Genomic DNA, 11,847 nt, shown 5'->3' on the forward strand with positions numbered 1-11,847 from the left:
ATTCCATCGCGAGAAGACCGTGCAGGAGTGAAAAAATCAATTCACAAAAGATGAAACTTATGAGCTCGTGACCGATGCTTCAGCAAACAAAGACATCTATTTCAAGTTGGCATGGACGTAATATCATAAGCCTGACAAAACTTTTTGGTTTTTAACATCTTAAGCCATAACAGCATACATTACAGCATAGTAATTTTATGACAATGTAACGAGCGTAAACAATTATTAACACCAATAATTTGATGCTGTACTTTGCACTTCCCTTCCACAGCACTTTAACACAAAACAAAGTAAAGAAATTCAATTACAAAATAGCAGAAAATTCACCAAGCATAAAGCACTCAGACAAAAAAAACCTTTAACTCTCACACATCAGCCCATCACCAAGTCAAACACAATAGACATACCTTTGGCTTTTGTCAAGATGGGATCAGGAAAACAAACATTTTGTCACTGTTTCTTACAAAATACCAATGCCTATTTCATGAAAGTAGCCTAACTATGCCTAACATTAAGAGGCCTTACTTCATCTAATCCTGTCTAACCTGTTTGTATCACAGCAGCAGTTGTGAGTTACTGATTCTTGCACAATTTCTATTGCCACTTGCCATGCACTTAACCAACTTAACCTAACTTAGAGTAGCCCATATGTTGTACATCATCTCAACTCACCTATCTGTTGACAGTAGCACTCGTGATAAAACTTGATATAGCAAATTTTTGGCTGGTTTCAAATGCATTTTTATTCAGTTCATTTATGCATGCCTGTTGACATGAAAGTTGACAACACGCAGAAAAATACTTGAAATCACTTTGAACAACTCATTTTAATTGCCATGGTTAACCTATGTCAAGGGCAATGATGGGTATGCTCCACAAAGCAATCTCTCTTCGACAAAAGTAACATATCCTTTAGATGACCATGCCAGTATTGCTGCTTGCCTTTTCAGCTGCAGCAAAGACATCTATTTAGGCTGGTTTATTGAAATTTAATAACACAGTTTGACATATTGGCTTCACATTTTAAATGAGATGGTCTGACTATTTGTTACATGCTAATATTTAACTCATATTATAATTGCTATGCAGCTTAGAGTATCCCTGTGTTAGGTTAGGTTAGATTAGGTTAGGTTAGGTTAGGTTAGGTTAGGCTAGGCTAGGCTAGGTTAGGTTAGGTTAGGTTAGGTTAGGTTAGTTAGGTTAGGTTAGGCTAGGCTAGGCTAGGCTAGGTTAGGTTAGGTTAGGTTAGGTTAGGTTAGGTTAGGTTAGGTTAGGTTAGGTTAGGTTAGGTTAGGTTAGGTTAGGTTAGGTTAGGTTAGGTTAGTTATATAGAGTAGTCATTTGCCAGTCAGCAAGCCATGACAACTATAGAAAACTCCTGGTTAAAGCAACCATGAGGGACCACTTCAAGAAATTTGGGGCAAATAATTAAGAATATGGAACAAAATAAGCCCACTGCATGCCTTGTAGCATCATAATTTGTCTTCTGACAAAACTCGATTGATTGAAACAGGAGATGGCTTACCCTGGTTACCACTCATGTGGTGAAAGCAGGTAAGGTAAGCAATTACTCGGTTTACAGGACTTACTGGCTTCTTCCTGCTCCCCCAAGACAAAAAGTCAGTGCTTTTGCATGGTCTGCTGGCAGACAGTCATCCCACTCACCCAAAAAATATAAATATAAATCGTGCCCACCAACCTACGAGATTAAAATGCGAAACAAGCAAGAGGTGTGCATGATAAACATCTCCAGAGGGCAGAATTTTGCCATCAAACACTTCTGTATTAGCTGCGTCAGGTCTGTCCCAAAGCTCTGTATGGCAGTATTAGGATGGCCTTGTCAGGTAGCCTGGTGAGTTAGACACTCGAAAGCCTTATATTTATCATTATTGAGCACCGCCATGAACCGTGACAAAGGTTAAACGAGGGTTTAACAGGGCACAAATGGCGGTAGAAATAAGTTCCGTGCTTCAAATTGTCTCCTTCATTCCCTGTTAATTGTGCACTCTTGGGTGCATATCAAGCATGTTTGGGCGGCTGGCGAATTAATCCAATTTAGGTATGAAATACGTACAAGTTCGCAGTTAAAGAATCTTGCGAACAAATTGGTCAACATTTCAAGCAACAGATGGTACCTCTAAAAACAACCCAAAGGAAAGGAAGAATAAAGTGGTATCACACTCATATGGTGCCAAGAAAAATGAAAGTAGTTAAACAGATACAAAGACCGTTACTTTTCCTACCGGAACACAGTATACTAGCAGTCTGCATGAATGTATGCACAAGATACAAATGTCCTGGTCAAGTAAGTACCACTCACACTTCTCCTTGCCCGGGGGACCTTAACCACTGGCCAATGGCCAGGAAGGGTATCAAGGCGTATCAAGCGTCTCTTGACGTAACGCTCCGCACGGAAGCTAGTGAGCTGTCCGTACGCCGAGCCGACCGGCCGATACGTGTGGGGTCGTCTCCTCAGCCCTGTGGGGCGGCTGAGTCAGCTGACTGCCGCCCGGACCGGCCAGCGCTGCGGCAGTGGGAGAGAGGAGATGCGCGGGGGGGGGTCGCCGGGAGGTGCCGGGAACGTTTCAAATACAGTCAGCCGAGCTCTTCTTTGTTTCGTTATCCCACAAGCTATTTCGGCTGTTACCCATAGCAATTTTTGGCGTTAAACTTATCCCTGAATTTGATGGCACCGGCGATATCGCGGACTGGCTCGAGAAGGTGCAGGTGGTGTGCAGTCTGCAGCAGCCAGAGGCGGATGTTGCGATAATCATCCCGTCACGTCTGAAAGGCGGCGCCTCGGCCGTCTACCGGCAGCTATCAACAGGGCACAGGAGAGACGCCGAGCAAGTGAAGAGAGCTCTACGTCGTGCCTGCGCCGTGGACAAGTTCGCGGCATACGAGCTGTTTACGGCACGACGGCTGCGCGCTGGTGAATCCGTAGACGAATCCGTGGGCGACGTATTTGGCGAGCCGCAGCAGCTGGCGACGCTGTTTGGCGGGTTGTCAGAGGAGGGCGTAGGCTGCGCTTTTGTGGCCGGTTTGCCCGAATCGATCAAACAGCTGCTACGTGCCGGCACGAGGATGGAGTCCCTCTCTCTTACCGCGATCGTGGACCGCGCCGGAGCCGTCCTCTGAGAGGAGGGCGACGGACCGGAGGAGGCAGCCGCGCGCCGTCCTCCGAGAGGAGGGCGACGGACCGGAGGAGGCAGCCGCGCGCCGTCCTCCGAGAGGAGGGCGACGGACCGGAGGAGGCAGCCGCGCGCCGTCCTCCGAGAGGAGGGCGACGGACCGGAGGAGGCAGCCGCGCTGACACGACGAGGGCCACTCACACGGCAGCCGGGTTCGTACGGCAGACCGAACAGGCGTGTACTGTGCTACGCATGTGGTCACCCGGGCCACATCGCGCGGCAGTGCTCTGCACGTGCAGGCGGTAATACAGGGGATATCCAGTGCTACCGCTGTGATGGTCGGGGACATATGGCAGCCCAATGTTCGGGAAACGGGGATCGAGAGGAGGCTCGTGCGCCGTCCTCTTCTGGGGACTGAGGTGTTGCGGCGCGCTGCCGGTTAGAATGCTGCTGCTGGGGGAGCTGAGTGCGAGGTACTCGTCGATACAGGCTGCACGCGCAGTGGTAAATGTGAGAGAGACGGACTTCCGGGCCACGTATGACAGAGAAAAGAGGAAGTGAACTGTGGTGTGGAAATGGGCCGAGGGTGTCAAACCAGAGAGACTGTTGAGTCAGGCTACCGAGTACCGTATAACACCTGCGGTGCGGAGCGCGTGCTAGAAGGAGCCAGTATCCTAGAATTGCCGACATTGGGTGTAAATCAACGCCATATGAGGAGGAATTTTCACTCTTTTTCCCCATATTTTATGTGAATTTTTCACTCCCGCCTGACATTGTCTAATCGCACACGCCAAACCGCTTTTTCCCTTTCTGAGGTTTTCAGATGTCATCCAAAACCGAGCTCACTTGAAACCACCAAGCATAAACGAGGCACCACAGAACCTGGACGCCTATGGCTATGTCCTGCCTCACCTACATCTGAATCATGTCTATGTATGCGCAGAGCAAGGGCGCTAGGTACCTCCAAGCCCAAGAACCCTAGCGACTCCAGCCGTTTGCACGCATTAAGTTTGGTTTGTTTACAAAATGCATCACAATCGGCAGCTGTGTGCCAAATGCAAGGTTTTCACGCATCCCCTATTTTTTCGTCTCACCGCCACACCACGAAAGCAGAGTCTGGTGCAAACGCCAGCCTGGTAGAGAATCTTACTCCTCGTATTTCTTTTTCCCCGAGAAAATTGACCACTAAATTGCATCACTCCCGAAATGCAGGAGTGAAATATTCAAGAAATGTCTTCCAAATTAAATTTACAAGGTGAATATCACCATTTGAGCACTCATTTTAAGAGATTTTAATCATAACAGATCAAATCAGCCGATTACAAAAATTTTGCTGGAAAAGTAACGGTCTTTATATCTAACCAAGAAACAAAGCAATTATCATGTAAGCAAACACAGGCCTGCATAGCAAATTCCGGAGGAACCGCGTTGAGTGGAGCCCTCAGCGAGGGCATTGGTAACAAAAGGCATCGCGGTACGGCTTTGGTCATTAACGCGTAAAGAATGCAATGAAAAAGACGCACGTTTTGTGGACAGTGCTTGAACTGGTATCCACAGTTGGTTCGGGGTATAGCTAGCAGCAGTGAACTGCTACAGATGTGTCAAAAATAGCGTTTGAGATTGCTTACGATTCGCCTGTTTCGAGCACGTTCATAATTTCGGGCAAGGAGATGAGGCAAGCCATGATGGCGACGAGAGCGGAGGACACATTTCCGGCGTGCAGTAACACTCTACTTCGGTGGTCCACGGCGCTGGGATGCACTGCAATGGGTCTTGCGCGATCATCCCGATCACGCCCGTCCATGAGCCGCTGTTCAAGCGCGCGCCGAAAATGCCGCCCGATGTTTGCTGATGTACCGCGGAGCATCTGAACTCTTGATGGCAGGCGATGCCCGGTGCACTCCAATTCGTCGAGAGATGGCAGCACGGGCTGGAAGCGTTCGTTCAGCCAAACACTGTTATGTACTCATCTTTTGGCCCTTTTTCGTGGTATTCCGGCACAGCTGTCCGTGAGTTGAATGACGATATCATGACGTCATGGATGCCTGGGCAACCTTGGAAAAAGCCACATCTTCGCGGGCGTGCAGCGTAGAAACCAGAGGGGTTCAGGCTTTAAGAAGGGCAGAGCTGTGAACTGCACCAAATGTTCTTCAAGCTGGTTATTCCGTTGAAACCCCCGCACAAATGAGCAGCAGCCTGGTCGCGTAGAATCTGTGTATACTCCCTGGTCGCTTAGAATCTGTGTATACAAACCCTGCAGAGGCGCCCAGGTGCAGCGCCACCAGAAGTGTCAGGGCTCAACTGTCCCTTTGCCATTTGTCAAGGAGACTAGTGTATCCGCCCTACTCTCCCCACCGCCACTCACGTCACAGTGTTTTAAGCAATGCAAGGCACAGGGCGCGGGAGCCCACCCTCAAGTCGTCAAGCTTGATCGGCTTCTCATGACCACGCCCGCCAGTTCAGCCACAACTGAATGCAATTTCAGCGTGCGGCGGCCCTGCCCCATACCCAGTTTCCGCGCCGCCATGCCTTATGGTGGTGCAGTGCAAGGCACACGAGGCATTTGCATAGCAATGTCCATTCAACAGAACGCCAGTTCTTAAACTCGACTTCTCATCCGTTATTTATTCAAGTGTCGTGATGGCTTTAGGGTCCCGTTTCCCCTGTCAGAAATTGGTGGCGCCGCCCTTGGCTGTGTTAGATTTTCGTCTACGTGCTCTGCCCTTGGCTGCTTTTGGTGACAAGTTAATCTGGTGCCAAATTTTTAAGTGGCTTCGGCTTCTTTCAGTCACTTTTCCATCGTTTTGTCTTACATGTGTGGAATACGAGGTGCTGGGAAAGTGCGTTCAAACACCCCTTTGTCCTGGCCCTGCGGATGGCCCAAGAGCCAGGCCTGGCGTGGGTTGAGTGGACGTGAAGTCCACCAACCAATCTGCACAAAGAAAAATGCACCTACGGTATTGCAACGGAATGGCATCAAGTCCGAAGAGTGCGTACCGATGTCCTAACCAGCTCCCTCATTTCCGGAGCACGTATACCGTATCTCCCACAGCCATCTCGCCCTCCACGTCCACACCCAGCGCACTTCCAAACAGCGGAGCTTCTTTGTACAGCTTCTTCTCCTCCTCCGTCTTAGCCAGCCGGAACGTCTTCAGGGTCTTCAGCGGTTCCATCTGTTCGCTGCGCTCGCCGGTCTTGGGGTCGACGCAGGTGATGCCGCACCGGTGAACGGGTTTGATCCTGCGCATCACCGCGTCACCAATCTTGATGAAGCTCCAATTGTCGTCGTCAAAGGCAGGGGCGCCTTCCACGATGAAGTTGTGACGGAAGTTCTCGAGAGAAACTGGCGTCTTCAAGCGCGAGTTGAGCTCGTCCAGTGATGACGAGCAGATGATCGACGCCGCCGACACGAAGTTGTAAGACATGATGTCCTCAGGTGAGGCGAGATGCACGTACGGCCTTGGGAGGTTCACAGTTCTGCGCGGCGTCACCACATCTGACAGGAAGTACATCATCGCGTACTCCTTGCCGTCGTTGAAGAACTCGGCCAGCCACTTGGCCACGGCCGGCCCCAGGTCGACGCCGGAGTCTGGATGGCCGTTGAAGTCGACCGTCATCGTGCTGACGTCGTCGCCGTCCTGCGGCAGCGGCACGGTCAGCGGCGGCATCCCGGGTGCCGTCAGTGTGACGCCGTCCCCGTCCACGTCGGCGGCGACGAGCACCAGGCGGCGGCGTGTGCTGGCGAACAGCGCCTTGCCCTGGCAGACGACGGCCAGGCAGCGGTCGAGGACGGCGCCGCGCCGCACGCCCAGATGCGTCAAACGGACCCGCTGGCAGCGCTGGCCGGCGCCCGACTTGAGCGGGTACAGGTGGATGGCGGCGAGCCGGCCGGCCGGCGTCCAGGCGGCGGCGGCGCCGGCGCGACGCCGACGTCGCCAGGTCAGGAGCAGGGCGGCGCCGAGCAGGACGGCGGCGGCCAGCAGCGGCGGGAGGCGCGACTCCGCCATGATGTCTCGGCCACCGGTCCCCCACCACTGCTGGCCGGCGTCGCGAGCCGCCTCTCGGACCGTGTGGTTTGTTATCTCTCCGAGAGGCGCGAGGTGAGACAGCTCCGCGCCGACGGCCAAGGGTGTGGCCCCCATCTGGCCACGGGCGTGCGGGTGCGCCCAAATGCCGCCGTGCAGGTCACAGCCGCTGCTGCTATGGGGCCAGATCAATGTCACCTTGGTGTTATCTGATAACTAGGCATATCGTGGGATTGTATAACACTCATATGCGCACCACACTTAAGGACGCTGTGTGTGCGGGCAGTGTTTTTTAAGTACCTTTTTGCGTCCATGCGGAGGGCCCAGCAACACATCATCAGTAGCAAACCAACTGGCTAGCACTACGACACCTCGTACACAAATTTCCGCTACAACTTCAATGCGAACGTTTCATAGTTCACAAGCTCTGGCTTGCGCAATACACCGGGCATGCACCGCTCAGCGCTTCCCCACCAAGAAACGGTAGCACGCGCGCCTCTGCCTGACACGCTCCAGAGGCGAGCCGTGACAGCTACCGCGTTGCGCTGCGTCCGGCGGCCGTTAGGCCGTCCGAACGCCACTGGCAGGCAGCTGTGAGCGCGTAAGGTCGGCCAGATAGCGCAGGGTCCGTTTACGTCCGACCTTTGAGCCCTCGGTTTTTTGAGCGTGCAACGCTCAGGGACGTGGTCGGGCGTTCGGTCCACTCAACGCCGCACCGTTCGGGCAGTCGCGGACTACGGGCCGTGTTCGTCAGCCAAGGCATAGGCTGCCGAAAATGAGCCACGCCAGAGCTACACCACACCCAACACTCGCATTTGTGGTGGGTGTGCCGACTAGAGATGCAACTTTCTCCAAAATATCAGCCCGCAGCCCAACCCGCCCGCCTAGTTAGCGATCCAGCCTGCAGAAGCCCGCTATGCTGCGATGCTGATCTGCCATTGACCAGCAAGTACTAATTTATTGAAGCGCGCACTTCATCATTTCACCTTAATTTTACATCTTAAAATTAAAGTGTAACAAAACGGCATGTTAGTGTCGTCAGTTCCTCGCGCGCGGCGCTGCCGGTCGGCTGCGTTGCCTGAAGTTTCACTCCTCCCTGCCTCGCCGCGCTGTGTCTCGTCCCACGTGTATGCCAGTGACACTGTCTGTGCGAGAGAGTGATCACCTGCGTGACGAACTGTCACGTGAATTCCGTGCTAGTCCGACGAAAAAGTCTGCTCAACGAAACAGTATGCTCGACGAAATACTTTGCTGAGCGAAACGGCCTTTTTCTGCCGCGATAAAGATGCATCGCGAGCTTGCCAGCCATCTGGTGCTGCTGGTGTTGACGTACCTGCTCGTAAAAGCTGCGAAACCAGCATCACGGCAACCTCTTCGATTCGGATCCGCATGATCGTCACTGACATCATCCAGTAGCGACCCCCAGCCCATGAGCCCTGCCGACACGCTGGCCGCTCTCGAAGCGACCTCGCCCCGCACCCCGGCCGCGGTGACCTTGACCGTGACCTGCCATCGGTCGTTCGCGTTGCCCGGCGCGGTAGAGACGGTGCCGGCACCAGGCGTCGGGGCTGCAGGGGCTGACAGGTGTCGTCGGAAGCTACTGATGGGACCGAGCAACATCCAGTCCCTGCTGCTGGAGACAGTTACACTGCAGCATGACCATCTAAACTGGCTCCATTACGACTTTTGCGTGATAACCGAGACGTGGCTTCGATCAGCTATTGCGTCCAGGCCGGTCACAGTCCCCGGCTAGGCGCTGCACTGTGCGGACCGGTCAGGAGAGGTCGGCTGTCGGAGTGCGGCGGTTTTGAGATCGTTTCTTCTGCACCAGGTTATCCACCTTTTCTCCCGGGTCACTTTTGGACGTGATCATTTCTTATTTAGATAACGTCGTTCAGCGTGAAGGAGCTTTTCACTGTGGTTTTAGCCCTCACCATTTTGTTCACACGCTCTTACTTTTGTCCAAGTGTCCTGTCAAGCCTCTTCATATCCATAGTCGACTGTTGAAACGGTTTGATCATGTTTGTTTGCTTCGTGGTTTGTACCATATCGGCTGGTTCGGTGTTTTAAGACGCTCATTAGTCGCTGAAATGTGGTCCCATATGCTAGACAGTCTTCTACCAATCATTCACAAACACACTCCGATCAAACTGCTGTCATTAAGGAATCCATTGAGGGCACCAGCTGTCACCCCGGTGGCCCTTGACCTCATGACACAGCGGAGGGCGTGCTGCGTCACGAGGCCGAGATCGCCGGCTTTCCGCGAGCTGGACCGCGGGGTGAGTCCGGCGATCAGGCGTGACTGCTGGGCGGATGTTGTGGAGAGGCTGCGCGGCCAGGGAACAGTTCTCTGTGCCGCATTATCCGCGCGCTGTTGGCGGGGAAAAAGAGCGGTGCTCGCAATTTGCCAGTGGCGACCCCGGACGAGGTGAATGCCCCGTGTCACAGCCAACCTGGTCGATCTCGGACGCCCCATGTCGCCTGCCCAGGCTGAGCGATTGCGGTCTCCGGGTGACTAGCGCGACCGTTGACGGGCTGCACGAGGTCATGCTCTTCAGGGAGTGTTCTGGGACGTGTGGACCTGATGGCGTTTGTATTGATGCCCTGCTGCTCTGGTTTGACGTCATCGGTCCAATCCATCCCCTTACTATCAACATTTGCCTCACCTCCTGCGGTTTTTCCGATTCCTGGAAGCACTCCCTAGTTCGTTATGTTTCCAAGTACGGCGATCCAGCCCTGGTCTCCAATTACTGTCCTATTTTTACGTTCCTATCATGGCTAAAATTGTCGAGCGTGTGGTGCAGCGCCAGGTGTTAACTATATGTTCGACAATAATTTTCTGTCCTCATGCCAACATGATTTACGTCCCTGCCATTCCAGTGAGACTGCTCTGCTCACTGTAACCGGCCATGTCATGAATTGCGATCATTTTTCATTCAGTACCTCCTGGATCTCAGCAGATGCTTCGACGTCATTCGTCATGCTCAACTACTTTCCAACCTCCATCTCTATAGCAATAGTCCGGCTTGGTTCTCCTATCCTCCTGGTCATTTCTGACCAGTCTGCATCTCGTCTTCCTCTGGTGACAGAGTGGTCCCAGCCCCTCCTCAGCACCATGGGAACCTTCCAGGGATCAGCCCTTGGTCCTCTTTTATTTATTTTAAGCCTGCAGGCACCAGATGCTCATGTGATCCAGTACGCTGACGGCACCTAAACCCTCATTTCCGATGTTAGATGCAACTTTCCACCATACAACGCAAGGAGACCATCCCGTCCTCCTTAGTATCGTGGTGCCATGCCCACGATCTCAAGCTCAACGCGTCCAAGACCGAACTCCACCTTGGTACCAGACAGAACACTCGCGGACTTTCCCCCGTCAGTATACGGGTCGGTGGGGAGACCGTTTTGGAGAGCCTGACCATAAAAAGCTGGGACGTGCTATCTGACCGCCTCCTGAGCTGGGACGCACACGCCAGTGATAAAAAAGTGATAAAACAGTGCACCGGCGTCCTGGTCGGCCTCCGCCACTTGAGCCATTTCCTCACCCAACGAGTGCGGCTGGCCAAACTGCAGAAGCTAGTCACCTCGCACGTGGGATACTGCATTTCGGTTTATGGCCAGGGGTCAGCTGCTAACGAGACCGGACTACTTAAAGCAATTAGCTTCGCTTCCAGAGTAGTTACCGGCCTCCGAAAGCCTGGTCACGTGCCTCGCGCGCGGGATGACCTGCACTTTGCCAAAGAACGAAATGTTATCGCTGCGCACAAAGCCCATGAGCGATGTGAACCTGCAGGCCTTGCCTGTTTGCTTCGACCATGCGCTGACGTGCGGACCAGTGACCGAACTACCGGCATGGACCATAACCCGCGCCCCCCGGCAATGCGTATGGCGGCAGGACATCGGTCCTTTGCATACCGAGCGACGTTTCTCATAAATCAGTTGCTTATGAATGTCAGACGATTGAACTCAACAAGTTGTAAACGCACTTCCAGGTCCTTTTCTGCGATACGGTTGTCTCGTTTTGTTTATGCGTACATGCGTTTATCTTTTTTATTGCTTATCACTTTCCGTTGTTGTTGTTTTTTGACATGCTGTTTAATCTCTCAGGCTAATGACACGTAAGAGCCACGTATGTATGTGGCATGTCAGCTGATGTAAAATACAAATCATACATAACATTGCTTGACTAACGCTGGTGATATTGCCCGGAGAGCAGCAATCAAAACGCCTGCACAATGAAAATTATAATGCAGAAAAGGGTTCCTGCGGTGTGCGACGTGCGCGGCTGCCTGGCCGCCGCTGGATGTTGTACGCCGCCGGCTACCGCTGTCCCGTCTCCCCACAAGAGCGAATTTATAATGAGGAGCCCATTGGTCAGCATACGAGCCAGATGATGTTAGCGCACGACTTGGCACGTTGTGGCTCCGGTACACCCGACACCAACGCACACTCATGTGAGCCACAGGGCTAGGATGAAGCGGGTAACCGGGGCATTGGCGGGATGGTGGTCCGGTCAGGCGCCATGAACGGCTGTCTCCCTGCCCATGGCTGTGCACCGTTAGCCACGGTACCCCACCCCCACCCTTTAGCTTGGGATAATATTTAAATGGGGCAAAAACGGAACCGCATGCATACTAGTACGCCCAACTGGCTAGGGTCCCACGCACTTGCGAATTATATTGGCAAGAGCC

The 11,847-nt window shown here is 52.9% G+C and overlaps 1 protein-coding gene across 1 annotated transcript; it reads right to left on the minus strand.

Annotated features, from left to right (window-relative positions):
• Positions 1 to 6,148: 6,148 nt before the first annotated feature.
• On the minus strand, positions 6,149 to 10,162 carry LOC119095151 (mitochondrial amidoxime-reducing component 1). The gene is made up of 2 exons (XM_037218032.1): positions 10,157 to 10,162; positions 6,149 to 6,985 (listed from the first exon to the last, which is right to left on the minus strand). The coding sequence occupies exons 1-2, from the start codon at positions 10,160 to 10,162 to the stop codon at positions 6,149 to 6,151; spliced, it is 843 nt and encodes a 280-aa protein (XP_037073927.1).
• Between the last annotated feature and the right edge of the window lie 1,685 nt (positions 10,163 to 11,847).

This window comes from Pollicipes pollicipes, unplaced genomic scaffold (genome assembly GCF_011947565.3).
Source record: "Pollicipes pollicipes isolate AB1234 unplaced genomic scaffold, Ppol_2.1 Scaffold_4219;HRSCAF=4965_pilon_pilon_pilon, whole genome shotgun sequence".
Lineage (NCBI taxonomy): Eukaryota > Metazoa > Arthropoda > Thecostraca > Pollicipedomorpha > Pollicipedidae > Pollicipes > Pollicipes pollicipes.